The 19,093-nt window shown below is 45.9% G+C and overlaps 1 protein-coding gene and 1 pseudogene across 1 annotated transcript in view; both read left to right on the forward strand.

The window, feature by feature from the left end:
• Positions 1 to 19,093, forward strand: part of ESYT3 (extended synaptotagmin 3) — a 76,732-nt gene that overhangs the window by 24,971 nt on the left and 32,668 nt on the right. The window contains exons 3-5 of the mRNA XM_006017922.3: positions 9,653 to 9,694; positions 10,861 to 10,995; positions 11,846 to 11,922. Coding sequence (XP_006017984.1) covers positions 9,653 to 9,694; positions 10,861 to 10,995; positions 11,846 to 11,922 — 254 coding nt within the window. The remainder of the gene's footprint in view (positions 1 to 9,652; positions 9,695 to 10,860; positions 10,996 to 11,845; positions 11,923 to 19,093) is intronic.
• On the forward strand, positions 8,268 to 8,456 carry LOC112549275 (annotated as a pseudogene).

Raw genomic sequence — 19,093 nt, forward strand, 5'->3', positions numbered from 1 at the left:
TGGGTGAGCGCCCGGCCCCGGCCCCGGCCCCGGCCGCGGGGGCTGCTGCTGCCCCTGCGGGGCCAGGGTCGCCCCTTTCCCCCCACCCGGGGCCAGGCTGCCCCACGTCCCTCCGCTGCGCTGGGGCTGGATTGGGACCACCCGTCGGACCCATCCCTGTGCTGGATTGGGGTCCCTGGTTGGATATTTCTTCGGGATGGATGGGCACTGCCCGTCCCTGCAATGCATTGGGAGCGCCAGCGGGATCTGGCTCTTCCTTGCGTCGGATTGGGACCACCCGTTGGATCCGGATGGACTGGGCACTGCGCTGGTTTGGGCTGTGGCTCTGGGATAGGTGGGCGCTGCCCACAGGGACAGAGGTTGAGCACTGCTGTGCTGGGCGGTAGGGCTATCTTGTTCATTTTTAGATCAGCAAAAACCAACACAGCTGTCGGAAGGTGCGTTCCTTGGCAGGATTTGTATTTAAAGTTTATGTATGTTTTTTTATACTTATAAAGTATAGAAACATATAGTAGGAAAAACAGTCAAACAACTGTCTCATTAGTCTTGAAGTCATTCTAGTTAAAAGTACAGCTTTTATCCATAAAACAATATCTAGCTGCCTTCAGCATCTTGCCTCCAGTACTTCACCATCAGTCATTTGTACACCTGAGTTAACATGACCACAGCTGAGTTGAGGGTTTTTGGTAAAGCTCAAAACCGTCTGCAAGGCTGTGAAATAGATGAGAGGAATGGTGAAGACAGGAAAATTGCAGAAAAAAGGATAGTTTGAAGAGTGGAACAACAAGATCAGTAAACAGGAGAGAGGGCTGTTAACACCTGTGGAGTTGAGAGAGATTAGCAGGAATCAGATAGTGAGCCATGAAGGCAACTGACTGTGTCGGCCCTGACTAGAAAGACTTTTGTGCCTCCAGGCACTTGGTTTAAAGGTTGGGTTGAGCAGGAATCTGCAGAGGGGAACAACTGCCCCTGGCTGGACTGGCTGTGTTTTCTTGCATGTTTTGGCATGGGTTGTGTTGTGAGGAGATGTGTGTATGGAGGCTTTAGTTCTTGGGAGTGGTCTCACTCTGATTTGAAGTCCTAGCCCAGGGATGTAGCCAGACTCAGCCCTGTGTCGAGTCCTACCAGTTGGCTTTATCTCCGATCCTAGCCTGGGGTTGCTTGAGCAAAGCTTTGCCATTTTACTGCTCCCCCTTTTAAACTTAGTTCCCCTGTGCCGGGTGAAGTCTCTGTGTGAACAAGCAGGCAGGTTAGCTACAGCAAGCCTGTCTGAGTGTTTTCTGAAACCTGTAAAAGCAGCTGCAATATTTTCCCTGCTACAGCTATTTTCCTTGTTGCTTCTAACTACAGTAAGTGAAATGCTTTTCAGCACCCTTTTTTTTTTTTTGAGCTGGTGAGGCTCCAGTAACGTGACCCACACCTGTCCCAAGAAAAAGGTTTCCAATAGGCCATAGTTTGTTCCCTGCTCCTATATGACTTTGTTTTTTAATCCGTGAGTTGCTTTGTGTGTTGTAGAGAGGCTGGGCCACAATTCCTGGCCTGTCACATGCATCACTTGTGCAACAGCTTGGATGATAGCAGCTAAAACAATTAGTTACCACGTGAAGGAATCACCAGTACAGCAGTGGGTCTGCTTCTCTCAGTCTGAAGTACCTGTATTGCATCAGACGGAGGTGTCAGGCTTTGCCTGTCTGCAACTACGGTATAAAAAAAAAAAGATTTACATAGTGTAGTTCCTGCCGCATACCAAGGAGGAAGCTGGGCAAGTAAATACCACGCTTGTTGCAAGAGAGAATTGCCACTTCCAACTCTGGTAAACATCAGCTGTCTCTTTGTCGTGGATAAATAAGAGTTCATGCACCTGCGTCTTCGTACCTTCCCCTGACCACCATGCTAAGCTGGGATGTGTACCAGGATGTTGTAGGGAGTGGCAGAGAAAAGGCAGCAGTAATTTCCAGGGCCAGAAAGCAAGGCTTCAAAATCAAATACGTTCCTGTAAGAAATGAATTCCAATCTGAAAGTTACGGTGTTCAGTGATACCCACCCCTGGATTCAAACTTTCAGTGATATAATTAAGACAGGCAGCAGATGATGTAAATCCCCTTTTCCCACCCATGCTGTTGAGACAGCTGGAATACAGTGTCATAAATATTTGCCGCATACTTGGCTGCTCCCCGAACATTGCCGTCAGAAGTTAAATACCCTCCTTATTTTCCCCTAGCCTCATTTAAAAATCCATCTCCCCATTGTAAAACCAGGGCATAAGTTAGACATGCAGATTTCCAGTTTGAACGTGTTACCGCAAAAGAAATTCAAAGTCTAAACGTCATCTTTTCCACGTGTGGTGGTAGATGACGCTTTCAGTCTCCGCTTGAAGTGAAATCGGAACGAAAATCAATTCTTTCTCTTCCGCGCCAGTCCATTTAACTTTTGGACTTGTATCATGCATCTGTGTTTGATACGCATGCAGCGAAGGACTCATGTTCTCTTTTGAAAGAAAAATAGTTTATTTTTAAAGAACAAGATTTTGAATCCTTTCTACTGATAGACGTACGCAGCGCACTGTCATAGAGGCCCTGCAGTTTGGGCTGTAAGTTGACCTGACGCAGGGTCCCAATTATGGAAGGTGTGGGAGGCTTCAGCAAGAAGGGAAGGTGCCTCTTACTTTACAGAACTGGTCCCAGCTCCTTTCTGACAAAACTAGTGCTTCCACCCTGCGAGGGCTGCTGTTATCTAGACTCTGCCTCTTCTGCAGAAATCAGAGCTCCATTTGCAGGTAGCATTTCTGATTTACTTCAAAACTTTTTAGCAACGTAAGGAGACGAGGTTCTTTGGGTGAATCTGATATCTTTTATTAGACCAAATTAAATAGTTGGGAAAAAATTTTTTTTTCCAACTATTTAAGTTGGTCTAATAAAAGATATCGGATTCACCCAAAGAACCTTGTCTGCCTATGTCCTTAGACCAACACGGCTACAACCTACACCCCCTTTGGCAACATAAATCACTTAAGACTGATACGTGCAGCATTGACAATGCTTACCGTTTTATCACAAAGTTGAGAGATTGATTGTGCTTCCATGTGTTTTAGCTGCTGGAATCAATATTAGTTCCCTCCTTTTTTTTTTTTTAGTTTTAGTTTCCATGGGACAAGTGAAGAAAATGCGCCCTAAAATTCAGAAAGCAAAAGGAGGGAACATATAGTTGTTCCATTTTTTTTAAACCAGACTTGTGATTTTTAATGCAATAGGGGAATATAATTCTGTCAAATAATGTTACAAGTATTACAAAAAATCCTGCTGTGGTTTCTGGCTTCTACTTACATTTTACCTTCTTTCGACTCACCAGCTCCCTTTCTCTTCCACAGGCGTGGTTGGTTTTTCCATCCTTCTAATCAGTGTTTAATTTTTTACCTTTCTTTCCATAGTTACTAGTTTTCATTTTCTTTTTTTAACTTCAGTTTAGCTCATTTTCCGGCTCTCATTCTTTTTTTATTCTTTTAATAAAATGTTCATGGGTTGTTTTTTTCAGGCGCCCCATTTCATAGCTGCATTTCTCAGCTTTTCAGAATTTTTTTCCTGAGTCTTCTGTCTTGTCTTCTTAGGCTTTTTTCCAAGATCATTGAAAGACCTCAGTTGAAATGTCTCTAAAAATACATCTTTACCATATTCTCCTGCTTTTTTGATATTCAGATGTGGGAGTGTGAATGAGACTCAACTGGTAGGAAGACAAAAGTTCAGGAATGAGTGAATTATGGTGCAGGTCTATTAAAGACTTTGCCAGTGTGAGACTGTACCGCTGCCCTAGGATGTCTCGGTAACTGGTTGTCGCTCCTGAACGAGAACAGGAACTGATTGTGGTAAGCACAGGCGGATCTAAGCAAGAGCTCTAAAAATAAAAAGTCATGATATGTAATTAGTACTCCTAATCAGTAAAAGGACTGTGTAAGCAACCAGAGAAAACTGTAATAACCCACCCAAGTGGTGCTCAGTCAGTCCTATCGGTGCTCTCGAGTCTAAGGATCTGTTCTGAGAGCTGGCCCAGGATGGAGCAATCTGAAATGTTCCTCGAGTGAATGTGACGGGGTCACTCTAGGAAAGGCACATTTCATATTCATGGGCATCAGATCCAGAATCTGAGTACGGAGGTTTTTGGATTCTGGCTGTAGTGCATTACTGAGGGTGCAGTTTTTTATAATCTGACCTTTGTTAAAGCCACAATACGTTTCAGACTGCAACAATTACTTTCTCTCCTATTGTGGGGCTGTTCTTTTACAAAGGCTTTTTTGGCTACAAAATTGTTTTCCTTTTAAAATAGACCATGTTCCTAGCTCTCCTCTTGCTGAGCCTCAAAATTGGGAGGAAGACCCCACTGTAAGAAAGCTGGCAATCGTACAGAAGATGTCGAAGGATCTGGGACTCCTTTTGTTTAAAGCTGCATCACGTGCTGAAACCTGCGTAACTTTAAAACGTGCCTGCTTTGGACTCCCCTGACAGTGTCTGTGGTTTGACAACCACATTTCTGCTTTTATCTCTTCTTCAAGGGATGGTGAACATTGACCAGAAAGAAAGTCATGATGCTGACTTTACCATATGCTTAGCTTCACGACCTTTTTACCGCTGGATTAATGCTGCACGATGAAAAAGGATAAATGGGCAGTTCTAGGCTGCAACTGTGGTGGGAAACAGCTTGGGGGGGCTCTGTGAACATGGGTTGATGTAAATAGCTGCTGTAAATAGTTTTGTGAGTAGGACGTCTAGATGTCTTTTTTACCCCCAGAGAATGTGGGAGCCCCAAACAGCACAGCACTCTGTTTGTTCCCCATGACATTATACTTAATTTTCCTGGGTGACTGTTAGTCCCCGTGTTGAATACTGTATTTCCTAACAGTTCTGTTGCAAGGGTGGCTGGTTGTGCCCGAGGAGAAAATGAGGCTGTCATCCTGTTGTATGCATCCATGTAGCCTACCTATGGGAAAGTCCTTCCCCATGTTATCAGGAGTGCCTTTTTAAAAGACTTTCAGCTCCTTAATCGAGCCAAACTACCCGTGATTCACGGAGCCGCCGTACAGTGCTAAAGTCAGTATTTCTAGAAAACCCAACAGACGTGCTCTGTCATTTCAGACATGTCAAAAACTCTCATCATAGAAATGGCTCTAGGTGTAGCCTGCCTCTGGGGAAGGAGGCGTCTTGCAGAAACAATATACTTCCCTGGCTTGGTAGTAATTAATCTTCGCATGGCGTTTTTGATCTTTAAAGCTCTTCCCAAGCACTAATTATTTCTTGCACTCCTCCTGAGATACTGGCAGGTTTCGTTCCTGAGTTAGAGATGGGAAAACGAATACTCGACCAAGGCTGTGGGGAGGTCTTATTCCGGTGTGGTGCTGAGCTTAGCAGCTGCTTGCTTCTGGTTCTGGGCTTAGGTCTTTAAGTCAGGGAGCAGATGGTAGAATAAGAGCCTGCCCTTCATCGCTGCTGTCCCCTCTGAGCCTGGCACCCCAAGCAGCCGCTTGCCAAAGCCCCCAGCTGGCGTGGGGCAGGAGTGGCAGCGGTCAGCTGGGGACAGTGGCAGCGGTGAACATGTCCCTGTTCCCTGTGCCAGAAATCAAACCTGGGGAAACCCTGCTGAGGAGGAGGGGAGGGGAAAGAAAAGCACTGCTGGGGACCAGAGGGGGTGGTTACCTAGAGGTTGGGGGGTGAGGGCAGGCAAAAAAAGGCCCTGACAGCTGGTGCTGTTGAGGGTGTATGTGGCTGCTGCCACCCCTGCAGAACCAGCTGCATCTCCTGCATCCTCTTTTCACCCTAGATGCACCCATGCAGAGGGCACTCTCAGTAGGTGACGATGTGTGTGACATTGTTAGAGAAGCAGGTGATTGAATGCCCGAGGTCATGTTTCTTGTGGTTTGGTAGCGATGGTGTGGTTTATGGTGATGAGGAGGCACAGCTGGCATCTGGGTGTGTAGCAAGCTCTGGTGGCCTGGGGAGAATTTAAGTTAGGCAGTCTCGCTGGAGAGATGCTGTTTGAGGTTCACAGGTGGTGGGGAGAGGGAGGAGAACTGCCTGCGAGTCTCTACCTTGAGACCGTCCTTCCGGTAGAGGCTGAAGCTCATCAAAGATGTGCCCGAGTTGTTCCAGCTGGGGGCTGATGGCAGTAACAAGACGGATGATTCTGTTGTTCATGTCATGGGGTTTGTATTGTAGCAGGATCCTAAGGTGTGCATTGCCGTTGATGAGATCGGAGCTGATCTGGTTGTATCGCAGAGCTTGGCTGTAGATGGCAGAACTAGTGGCATGCTTAGGCGAAAGTTGGTGGCACAAAAACAGCTGTAGTGATCGGTTGATTTCCAGTGCAGCGTGATGGCCATATGGCTATTGCAAAGCTTCACCATGATTTCCAAGAAATGAATTTGCTGGGTGAAGTATTCAGGGGTCATTTTGATGGAGGGATGGAAGTTGTTAAAGTCCTGGTGGGATTTCTCTAGAGAGAAAAATGTCATCATCACTGTACCACAGGTATACCAGGGGAGGGCGAGAAGGCAGCTGCAGGGGAAATATACTTTGAGAATGGTCTTAAATATATTAGCATAATACTGGGAATTATGGCATTGACTTAATTGGGTTCAAGAATGAGCTTGATATCAATAGTGACGAGTAAGAAAATAGGGCAGGCTGTGTTCCCTGTACTTGGAGCACCTGTACTCAGGACCTCTGTTTCTTAAACTGGATCATCTGCAAACCTCTGTGTTTTCAGTGACATCTGTGGGGTGGGACAGTTGTCTGTTCAAAATTTCCTAAAAGTCATTGGGAAATTCTTTCTGCAAAAACCTCCCCAACAGCCCTGCAAGATGCATCCCCCTGTTAAGCTGTATGCACATATATATCCACTTCGGAAACATGTCCTTTATACTGGGCAGTACGATAAAACGGTAGCTCTTCTGGGTTAATTGAAATGCTTTCCGTGTGTCATGCTCCACAATGTACCTGATATGTGCACCTGTAGCCTAGTTTACTTGCTTTATGTAGTTAAGTGGCCTCAACATAGACTCTGCTTGCCTTAATCCTCGCAACATCCTAGATAGACCAGTGCTATTATCCCAGGTTACAGGTGGAAAACTAAGCGATGGGGAGATTGATTTGCCCAGTTAAATGGAAAGCCTGGCAGTGTAAGGATTTGAACCCAAGTCCCTTGGTGCCTGTTCATGTTTAATTGCTATAATGATGCAAACTAGCCAGGCAACTTAAGTCTTGTATCTGGAACATTGCTGTGGTGTTTCCAGAGTACAATTGATGGAGGGTGTGGGGAGAATGAAAAATTAAGAGCTGGGGTTTTTTTCAGTTTTCTAAAGTGTGCTTTACAAAAACATGCCCCTTCATCCATTAAAATGGCTATAATGACAGTGATTCCCGAGTTCAGGTGGGCCATGCGATAAATGCTATAAATATTTGTTACCTGGAAGCTGCTAACTGACCAACTCCATCAGCACCACATCCTTCCCCTCAAAGCCCCTTTCTCTGCAAAATAAAAGGCTGACAGTGGAGGGGGAAATCACCTGGTTCCTGTTATCCTGCTTCACATTAAATGGCGGCAGCATTTTATCTGTATTGACTGTCCTTTTCAGAGCCTTTGCATGTAAACGTAGCTGGGCATCTCAGTGCGCTCCAGGTCGGCCTATGAAAAGGAGATATTTCCTTTTAGATCATCGAAGCCAAACAAGTTGGGGGCTTTGGCAAGTTCGGGGCTGGAAGAGTGGGCGTCTTGGAACATTTTGTGACAAGTCCTTACCTCTACCCATGCCCCCATCCTCCATTTATATACAGAGCACATCTGGGCGGCGCTGGAGAATCGGCGTATCTCAGAACAGCACTGCCTAATTCGTACAATAAGAACTATTTGCTCAGCTGAAGTAACCAAAAGCAAGAAACCTCTGAGGAGTGTTTCTGTGCAGAGCTTCCTGCCAACTCTAAATGGGATCTTGCCCCACCCCCTTCCTTAACCTTGCTTTCAGTGGCCTGTGGTGATGCGCTCTTTCTGCCCCCTACGAATTGCACTTCATAAATGTTGGAAAATGCAAGAATCTCTGTGAGTCTGTATGAAAACTAATCCAGCATCAGTGGCTGCATGCACTTGAATGGCATTGAGATAGCCATGCGATGTGAAGCTTTCAAGAAGACGAACCAGACTTCATGCCAACCATTTGTTGGTCACTGTCCCTAAGAGCAAGTGATTTTGGTAGTGGGAGAGAGGAGGGACTTCAAGTCATGTGAAAGAAGCTTACCTGGCAGGGGAGATACCATCTTCCTGGCCTTGAATGACTCGGTGTACCGAGGAGGTGAAGGCCTGTACCTTGCACTGAGGGCAGACTGACCCTTACAGGAGTCCAGAAATGCCTCCAAATGCAAAGATCTTAGCTACATAATTTATGGCAATGTGCGGGATGGCTTTCACGCTTTCCCCCTAGCTTGTTTCTTCAGCCATTTGGCTAGGAGCAAGTAAGAGAAGGGGGCATCTGAACTCCAAGGCCACTAGGCTTGGGGCTTGCACATGGGAAGCCTGCCATGGATTTGGGAGTATCTGAAGCCCCAGACCGATGAGTCTGAGAGGTAGGATACTTGCTGGCGATAGCGCCACACGGACTTGAATGGTTGAGCTCTGCTTAGTTGAAAGTTGGAACTGATTTGGCCCAAAAAATTCTTAAAAGAAAAAAGTATGCATTTTTGGCACCAGGGGAGGGTGTTGGAGGCCTCTCCGAGTGCTCGCCTGGTATTACAGTGCCTCCAGGCCTGGTGCTCATTACCTCCTGGGGGAACAACTGCCCCCACCCCCTTTTTTTTGAGTGCGATACAAAAAGAAGGTTCCCATCAATTTTGTGGCAGTGGGGGACTGCTTGCATGCTTTTCTCCTAGCTGCTTCTCAGCCTTTTGGCTAGGAGCAAGCAAGACTAGGGGGCATCTGAACTCCAAGGCTTCTGCCACCTCCCCCCAAAAAGAGGGGGGGGGGGCAGCATGTTTGCCCCATATGGGACATGTACTTTATAGTCATGCTCAGTGTCGGCTGCATTTAATCAGCTTCACAGTTGGTTTTCATTATTGAGCACACGCTGCTTTTAGCAGCAGTTCAAAGATAGGCAATGTATTTAATTTGGTTTGCTTGGATGCAGATTTAAGACAAGGGGCTCTTCCCCCACCCCCCATGTTGATTGGGGGAAAAAACCTCGTCTTATGTTTGAGTAAATACGGTAGATCAGTCATGTAGGTAGGCCTTTTAAAGCTCTGAAGCGTGGATATTGGCATATACAATTTGGTACTGCCCTTTTTTCCAGTATCATTCATTTTAGTTCTTAGCCTGACAAAGAGGGGAATGGGAAGTGTAGGGCTTTAATTTTTTAATTGACAATTATGTAAATATGCTCAGAGGCAATAGGACACGTGCATGTGTTTATAGAAGATACACTACAACAATAAACAGCGTTTAGGACATTCAGATGCAAGATCAAATACATGTCTAGAAACTGTATACCTCCAAGCTCTGCATGACTGTTTGTGAATGAAACAGGTTTTAAAACAATATCCTCATTATGTCTTCATAAAGGTAGTACAATTGTGACTAATTTGCTCTGGTCACAATGATTCACTTTATTTTCCTGTGCAATTAGGTTCACTTCCCCGATGTGGAACGCGTGGAGTGGCTGAACAAGGTGAGAAGTTTTTAATTGAAGTGTAACTTTTTGGCACCATCGTTCTTGAGCCATTGCTACTGTGGGGTTAGCTGCCAACACAAAATTTCACTCTCCCGTTTAATAAAAATAACAGCTTGCTGTTTTAGGAAGTCCATATTTTAAACACATGAAGCCTGAGTAGATTTAGTTTGAGCCAAGCGCTTGTCCAGATGATGGAGGTTACATTGCCTCTTTTCCACCTTTTAAAGCTCTTGTCAATCATTATTTATTTTTTTCCCATTACAAAATTGAAACATTTCATTTGAATTGACTTGAAATTAATTTTTTTTCTTATCAAAATGAACCACTCTCCCCAAATTTGGTTTAGTATAGAATGCACTACACTCGAACGCTTTTGAGCCAAAACATTAAGTTTTGGGGCACTTGTTAAGAACGGCAGGCCGACCTCTGTACTGCATTCGAAACACTGCCAAAACAGTCCTGTAGTTAGCGAGCCTAGGTACCAATAAACTTATCATATTTGCTTGAATATAAGATGACCCCCCAATAATTAGATTTGATGTATGGAAGATTTATAAATGTGTTATCATTTTCCAGGTGTAGAATCTAATTATTCATGCCCCCCAAGGAGGGTACACAAGGTGAGGGGGCAGGCAGCTGCTCTGGGTCTGACTCTGGCCCTGACCTTCTCCCTGAACTTTGTACTCAAATCTAAGATGAGGGGCTTTCCCCCTCACGCTGGTTGGGGGGGGTGACTTCATCTTAGATTTGAGTAAATGTGGTATTTTATGAGCTTCCTTAGTGGAGCCAGATTTTCCAAAGATGAATGCCACCAAATATCTGACAATCAAATGCTTTCACAGTATCTCAGATTGATCAAGGAAGAATCATTGATCCCTTGTGAAATTCCTGATTCTAATGCGCAAAAGGCAGTAACTGGTGCAGAAAAAATGAACATGTACAAGGCAGAACATAGATAACTAGGTTAAAATGCTTCTGAATAGCTTTAACAGCCCACAGGATGCAATTAAGTCCCATTTGGAAGCGGGATTAAAAACCACAGGTCTTGTTTTAAATTTTAAAAAGCACGGTGGTTAATGTGCTGTGAAACGCAAGTTATTCTTGCATTAGATGCATCTTGTACAGAGACTTATCAGCATGTTTGTGCTTTCAATACCCTGTAGATCCTTGAACAGGCCTGGCCGTACTTCGGGGAGGTCATGGAGAAAACTTTTCGGGAAAAAATTGAGCCAAAGATCAGAGCAAAGAACGCACATCTGAAGACGTGTACTTTTTCCAAAATCCACTTTGGGGAGAAGGTAGGACAGGTTCCTTGGACCGTTGTGACAAGAGTTTGCTCTGCTGAGCTACCAAACATGGGGGGGATTTGAGCACGAAGTCCTTTGTTACCATAATGCTGGGGACTGAAGCACTATCGCGGTCCTTTTGGAGCTCCCATTGATACGTTTTCTTTTGAAGCCATCCTGCCCTCAGTTTCCATTATTTTATTTAAACAGGCCCCTCAGCATAAATGGAAGAAGGATGTAACCACATTTAGGGATCACCGACACTGTACCAATGACTGGGGGGTTGGCCTTTTAGAACAATTGCCCATGTTGCATTATTGAGGCTGGGAAATGCATATAACCCCGTATCAGCCTCCATTCATATCACAACTCCATTACAAGTAGCTGAATGCTTTCCTTGTAAATCTGGGAAATACAGCATGACTTGCTTGCACCTAGTCTCCTCTTTGAGACTGTCAAGGTTGCCCGGCAGGATTTGGGTTGTGGGCTGGGCCCTTGAGGTTGGACTTGTGTTGCTGTTGCTCAACAGCATTCAGCGCTGGGAACGTTGTGTTGTCAAGACCGTCCTGCTGCTAGCTCTTAGACAGGTGTCCAGTTTGCCCTGGTACATGAGAAATGTGAAACAATAAACTTGCTCAGTAAATGTTTCACTTTAACAACATTCATTCTCCACCTTGCTCCTAAATGCTCGTTGTAACTGAACCAACCCTGGCAGTTTACTCGCTCGTTTTAAGGTATCATCTGGTGAAAGCTTTTCACAACGACTCTGTCCATGAGTTGAATGAAAAAGGTCAAGCTCCTTATTTGGCCCCTAGTGAAAAGAAGCAATGTGTGTCCTAGCTCGTGTGTATTCTTCTTTCAGTGCCCGAGAATCAATGGAGTAAAAGTCTATACCAAAGAAATCGATAGAAGACAAGTGACCATGGACTTGCAGATATGGTATGTTGAATTGCCCTTCATTTCAGTTCTTTTAATTCGCTGCCTTTCTGGCAGGTACAGAGGAATCGCCCCGGTGGATTAGACATGAGCTCTGTATAATCCAGCAGCCTCTCCTGCTTCTCCTGATAGTTTGGTTTGATTGCAAAAGATGTAGGAAGCTTGTTATAGGCAGATGTGTAGTAATCCAGCCTTCAGATCAGGTCTGCTCCTGGCTTCCGATAGCACGTGATTAGCTTAAACCGTGAAGCGTGACATTTGATATCCCTTCTGTAAAGCTTTTGGTGTTTTCTATGATGCCCTTAAAACAATCCAGCTCCTTTTTAGGTCTTGTTAAGAGCTTAGCCTGAACGACATCTTCCGGCAGCGAGTTCCACAGTTTGATTGCATGTTGAATGGGAAAGTATTTCCTTTCCTTCACTTGCCTATCTTTTTAATTGAATCTAACTTTCCCTTGCCCCAAATGAGACACAGAGGACTGAGACTCTCGAGATCTTTTCTCTGTTTGCTATTTCATTAATGGCCTTTTCAAGGTACATACTCCTAGTTGTTTTTCCCCATATTTTTCATCGGGGAAACTTTTCAGTCCTGGGTCAGTCTCATTTCATTAAATGTTAATCTCTTTCTAAGGTGGGCTGGCCAAAGCTGAACATACTCTTTCAGATCAACCCGTGCTATTTCTTTATAAGATGCCTTCCTTTTTAATATTGTTTGTATTATTCATCATCACAATCCCTACACAACCCACTGTCCTGCTTGATTTTTTTTGGGTGCAACTGAGTAGAAAATCATCTCCTTGTAAACAGGGATAACATTTGCTTCTCTCCAGTCCTCTGGAGCAGAGGACACTTTTAATGGGATTGCATGATTTTGTTAAACTCTTTTCTTGGTTACACTGGATCATAGCAGGAACTGCTTTTTCTTGAGCCTGCCTACGTTTTTGTAAGCTCCCTGAGTGATCCATCCCATGAACTGAATCAGATTTCCTGCATGGCGCTGCCAGCAAAAAAGCAGGGTGAAACTATGAACGTGCAGCTATGAACATGGGACCTGTATCTTCCATTTCCTTTGGGGCTGTGGAAATCCTGACCTTCTGGGGCTCTGATAGGCAATCTGTGTCTCCCATAAAATTGTGCGCTATATTTTAAACTTGTACTTGTATCGGTTCTGATACAAGATGCTGCTAATTGTAACAACTGAAGCTCCCTCTGCAGTCATCAGGGCTCTTTGACAATATGTAGACAGTGTTTGTGATTGTTTCTTGCTTTCCACATCAAGGTCGAGGTTTGCCTGCACAGCCTGGCTGCAGCTTGTGTTACTCCTCAATTCTTATAATTGCTCCCTTGGTGCTTTTCCTGTTTTTGCTTGCTTATGTGCACCTGATAGGGGAACATTTTCCATTTTGCGCCCTACTGGGCTGTTCCCGTCTCATTCACGTTCTTCCTTAAGACCTGCTTTTTCCATGCAGGCTTTTAACATTGCTGAGGCGAGGAGCTGGGTCTCACACCACCCTCTTTCACAATAAAAATAATAGTAAAAGACCCGTTAGACTATAATTTCTTCAAGACAAGGAAAGCTCCTCCACGCGCTGTGCATAATAAGATGCTGACATTAGTTTCTGTGAAAGAGCGTTGTATTGGCTCTTTTGTACTATTGCTTCAGGATTCTGGTATGAGGAGCAGCAGCACAAAGACGATGCTGACTTTTTGTCCTGTGACACTTTCTCCAGGTTGCAAAAAGAAAAACGGGAAGTGAGTATCCTTGAAAATGGTTGGGAATAGTAGCTTTCCATTGCAAATTGGGGGGTGTCTGCTAGAATGGACTATGTGATTTCTCCCCACCCCACCCAATAGACACACGCTCCTGCAATGCCCAGATTACTTGCATGCATCTTTTAAGCAAAAAGAAATTGCTCTGGTGTCAGGGACATGGACTGAAAAGTTCATCTGTCCTTTTGTGCACTTTAGGAGATGTTGATGACGACTTCTATTGTAACATGGGAACTCAGACTAACTGCTAATTTCTCTGCACTGTCAGAGGTGCAGATTAGTTGGTTCAGCTTGCAGTAGCAGAGTCCTACCTCCTCGTCTATCTTCAGGTGCGACATTGCAGCTGTATGCACTCAATTGTAATCTGTCTTGCTGGAGCTAAGCAAAATGAAACTGTCTCAGCTTGGAGACATCCTGATTTGGAACTGAATGCCCCTGTTGTGCGTCACGCTTCCTGATCATTTGTGTCCATAAGAAGGTGGTGGTTAGCTATTAGTCAGGAAATTTGCCTCGACTCCTATTCAGGGCTTGGCATTCATGTGGATGCCTCTTTCTGAGGCGGGTTGTGTACTAAGGGAGCCCCCCCGTGACATTATCTTATGTAGCGCTACAAAAATAAAGAGCTATGGGCAGCCTCGTGTTTAAAAGCCTCCAGCTGCGGTGCAACAAAGGCATACTGTCCAGTTCGAGGGCAACAGGGGGTTGCTCCTTTGCTCCCTCTGCCCCCAGGACTTTAAAGGGTATGTGGAGAGGCCTGAAATTGGGGGGCAGTTCCTGGTTCTGGGGCTGTCATCATGCCATTTAAGGTGTCCAGCGTGCGGGTAGCCCGGGGCTGGGAAGTGGCTCTCCAGTCACAAGCTGCTTATATGCCGGGAAGTGTAAAGTATGTGTGCGCCGCCTGGGAGCAGGGCTGCTTGCAGGATGCTCGGGGGCAAATTTTTGTGCTGTGGAAGTTTATCAGTCGTGGAACGGTTTATCCTTCTCAGACCCTGACGCCAGAAACAGGTCCATCATCGTCGCACCCTTGTGCACTTCGGTCACCCGATCGTGATGATGCGGGGTTAAAGAAGCTCATAGTTGAGGCTTTTTTCCTAATATTGAGACCCAAACAGTTACAGCCGATCAGCCTCTGTCTAATAGGAGTGTTACTAGTGATGGGGTAGGACAGTGTTTAATGTCTCCAGGCATGACTCCTTTTTGGCTTGTCATGCATTAGTTTCTGCAACAGGAATCCATTATCCTGTGACACAGCTCCTTTTCCCTGGATTGCAGTTCCTGCTGCACCCATGATGCTTAGTAAATGGTTTCTGGTGTTGTTCCCTTTGCTGCGTCAGTTTTGGGCCTGGGTGTGGGGAAGGACTGCTTTTTCTCAAGTCAGGCTTCCTCCTCTTGCTAGTGGGGCGTCGATGGACAGCTGCTTCTTGGTGGCTTAACTCTGAGAGCTGTCACTCTTAATGACTTGTATGGGTGCTCCGTGTGATGCTGCCTCAGGAAACAGAAGGACGAGGGACAGAAATTGCTCATAAGTTGGTATAAGTGATCCGAAACTGGTTCAAATCTGTAATGCAACCAAAGTTCAGTGCACATAAACCACTTTCAAAATGGCCTAAACCAGAGTAAGATAAACCCGGATCGTTGTAGTATCAGACTTCACTGATTTATGTTAAATCAGCTTATTGAACTTGAGTCCCAGACCCCTCCGGATTCAAGTTAACTCGCAGTCCTCCAGCATCCCAGGATGCTTTGCACCTCCCCTGCATGGCCCCCTCTCAGGGTGGGCAGGCTAGCCTTGGCCCAAGCTGTCTGCTCCAGTGGAGCAGGGATGTATGCTGCAGCGCCCCACAGCTTCTGGCCTGGGCCAGTGCAGGCAGGTGGCTGCATTTCCTGAATCAAAAGTGAATGTCTGTTCACTTGCTGATCGGTTCTCCCTGCACAGCTTAGACTAACCTGCAAAGATGGAATCGATTCAGCCTCAGGCTTTTTGACTGTCTGTACTTAGCCAAGATGCTTGTGAAACATTCAGGTTAAGTCTGTTGTTAATAATAGCTGGCATGCAGAGTATCTCAGAGCATTTTGTAGGCATTAGCTCATTACCCTTTATCACAGGTCCCAATCAGGAAAAATTAGTGTTTTTATCCCTCTCACAGGGAACTAAGGCACAGAGGGGATGACTTGCTCAGGATCAGGTAGGAGGCCTTTGGCAGAGCCACCGGAAGAACCTGCAGAATCCCATGGACTCAGTCAGTGCTGCTGATTATTCAGCTTGAAATGTCAGACTTTAAGCAGTGGTTTGTCCCACACCCACTCAAGGAAGCTGGACAACCTGTGGGGTAAAATCCCCATTTGTTACAAGTTCTTTGATACTACAGAGCAGAGGTGTAGTGAGCTCCTGCGGTGCCTTGAGCAGGGATTGTTGTGGGGGGGTCATATCTGCAGTAGGAGAACCAGAATGTGCCCTCCTTGCCCCCCATGCTGCAGGGGTCCAGACAGTGCAGTGAGCCTCTGTCAGCTGCAATAGCCCCACATTCGGGGCTGCCCCCTAGTACCCTGTTCCCATCCAGTAGCATATCTAGGGAGGGTGGGGAACTGTGCCTCCCCGCACGGATGGCAGTGCCATTTTGCTGCCCCTTCTTCCCCAAACACTACATGGCTGGGCAGCGCAGGGTTGTGCCCGCATAGCAAAAACTGCCAGGGGAGATCTGGCACCTCCTCTAGGGGCCCAGGGTGGGTGACCTGCTCCCTGCTGCCTCCCCCGAAGTTACACTGCTGCAGTAGAGAGGGGTTTTAGACATTGGTCCAGTCAAAGACCAGGCAAAATTGTCCCGTTTATTCATTCTTTGAAATGAAGGGATTTCAAACTCTGTAAGGGGAAAAGTTTGTTTTTTTGGGGTGATCCAAAGAATAAATCTTCTTTCAGAGAGCGCTTGAGAGCATGCTGGGAGACCTGTTGAAAGGGCTTTGTTGGAGCCCATACATTAAGAATTTGTTCTTAATATTGTATCTGTCCACTGAAGATGGCAGTTAGTTGCCGTATGTGACAGACAGACTTAACATTTCTTCTGGTTCCAGATAGGCTGCTGGCTTCAACAGCATTGTCCAAATGTATATATGTTGCAAAGCATAAAAACTTTTCCAATGAAACCACTTGTCTTGCCTCTGCTTTGCTTCAGGATAATCCTTCAGTCGTCTTAAGTTGCTCCAAAACAATGCTAGCGAGAACCATTAGCTGTATTAGAAACCTGACTTTCCCTCCAGTGTAGCAGCATGGAGTTTGACTGCTTTTTATTTTGGTAATCTAGTTTGACACTAAAGTCTTTTCAGTGAAATTTCCAGGATTGTTTGCAAATTTGCCTATTTCTATAGCCATTTCTTCCCACTGAGTGCCATTGTTTGGTTTAAGAGAAAATATATAACGTATTGTGTGTGTTCAGGTGCTACATTACCCATTCCTATGTGTAGTCCCTTTGCAAAAAGAAGGTAGATTTCCAAAATAGCCAGCAGTCACTGTGAGGATCCTTGGTTATGGAGTAAAAGGCTTAGCTGTGCTTGGAATGGGGCTTAGTATTTTCACATGCTGACTGCCTTGCACTTGGGGTGTTAGCTCTGTTTGCAGGATCTGGAGAGAGCTAACATTGCACGAGAAACCAAAGGGATCTGTTCAAAGTTTGCCTATGTGGCTTTGAGCAAAGAAGGCCTGATTTGGGGGTTAGGCACAGAAGTAGAGGATCCCACTTTATGCTGTAAGTCTGGGGTCTGATTGCTTTGTCCCTCTTCCAGCTTCCTTGTTCACATAGACACCTGATGGGGGGGCATGTGCCCCCCCTAACAAGGCCATCCCCGCCACCGATGCCACTGGCACCGGCGGTTTCTGCGGAGGCTCGCTAGCCCCGTCCCTGCCACTGATGCTGCCGCCGGCTTCTGCGGGTGCCCCCACCAGACACAGGAGGCACTAGTTGCCCATGCTTGTACATCAGACAGGTGTGTTAATACTTGCTCTTCCAGCTGTTGCCCCAAGTTGTGAAGCTTCTTGCAGTGTTTGCAAAGTGTTGTAAAAGGCTGGCATGAAAGGTGTTTGTAAAGGCACAAGGCGTTGTTTATTTGATCTCAGAGCGGATGGAAGAGAGAGTTCGAGGGTGGGAAGAACTTGAATTCATCCTTCTCTAGGGGAGGGCATGTGGAGTCTGAGGTTACATAAACCGTTGTCGGGCAGAATCAGAAGGCATCTTGCCCCCAGGGGCAGGCCAGCTGCCGAGACCGCCTTGCAGTGACTCCCCTAGCCTGGTTGGAGCTGTGTGATAAATAGAAATGCTCCAGGGACCTCATCTGGCTGCTGAAGAAAAGGATCCCTGCCTCTCCTGAGTTCCCTCCGTAGACACTAAGACACTACATATGCAAAAAAGGACACTGGATGGTTTTCAAAAGAAGCTGAAAAGAACAAATAGGGGTTTTTTTTGGCAGTGCTTAAAGGTGGGCTGAACACCTTAGAGCATCAGTTGTGGCCTAGGAGCCTGGTTTGCTAGGAGATAATGAGAGGGGAGGGAAGGTCAGTGTCACAGCAGTAGAATGATGTGCTCAGATCGAGTCTGTGCATTTTTTCTGACCAAATACTTGTTTTGGGAGTCATCTCAGGTGTGCCAGCCTGTGGGTGTTGTTGGCAGTGCCACATGTACATTGGTGATGAGGAATAATGTTGAGCCAACAAGCAGCAGGAAGGTAGTTGGGCTGTTTGGTCTCTGTATGGTTTCCAAAGCCTGCCTGTGGCATGAGCGGGCCTTAAGAATGAGTAACGAAGCTACAAAATAATGATCCTGTTCCTTAACCATACCTGTCTGGCACAAAACAGGATATGACCTAAGCTTGGGTCCTCCCAGGTTGAGAGGAGAGAGGCACGTGCACACAAACAGGCATTGCTCACCCCACGGGAACCACGCAGCTGTTGTGAAAGAGCAGGAGCGGCAGAAGGGAGATTTAGGCAGATTGAATGGTCCTCAGAGTGGGCCTGGGCTGCTTTCATCGCTCCCTAGTTGGATCGGAGGGACTGAAGAAAAGTTTGAAGTGGGTTGGGGGTGTTGGGATTTTGTGGGAAAGGAAGGAAGAAACAGAAATCTTTTTAAAATGCTGCCATCTAGAATCAGGCTGGAAAAAGATCCTGCTCAAGCCTGGTTTTCGAAGATTTGGTAAAGTTCAAGCTTTTTTTTTTATGAGTTCTAGCCAGAGAGGGTATGCCTCTGCATGAACACCCGGTGTGGCTATTTCTGCTTGATCTCATGGCCAGAAAAAAACCCAGTGGCAGAATATCTTAAAGCCAGGCTTAACTTCCCCGGAGATTGGGAATAGCAATGAAGTTGTTCACAAGATCTAGCCTCCAGGTGTAAATAATGGAGGAACCGCAGCAGCAGGAAGGA

This window comes from Alligator sinensis, unplaced genomic scaffold, assembly GCF_000455745.1.
Source record: "Alligator sinensis unplaced genomic scaffold, ASM45574v1 scaffold4_1, whole genome shotgun sequence".
Taxonomy (NCBI): domain Eukaryota; kingdom Metazoa; phylum Chordata; order Crocodylia; family Alligatoridae; genus Alligator; species Alligator sinensis.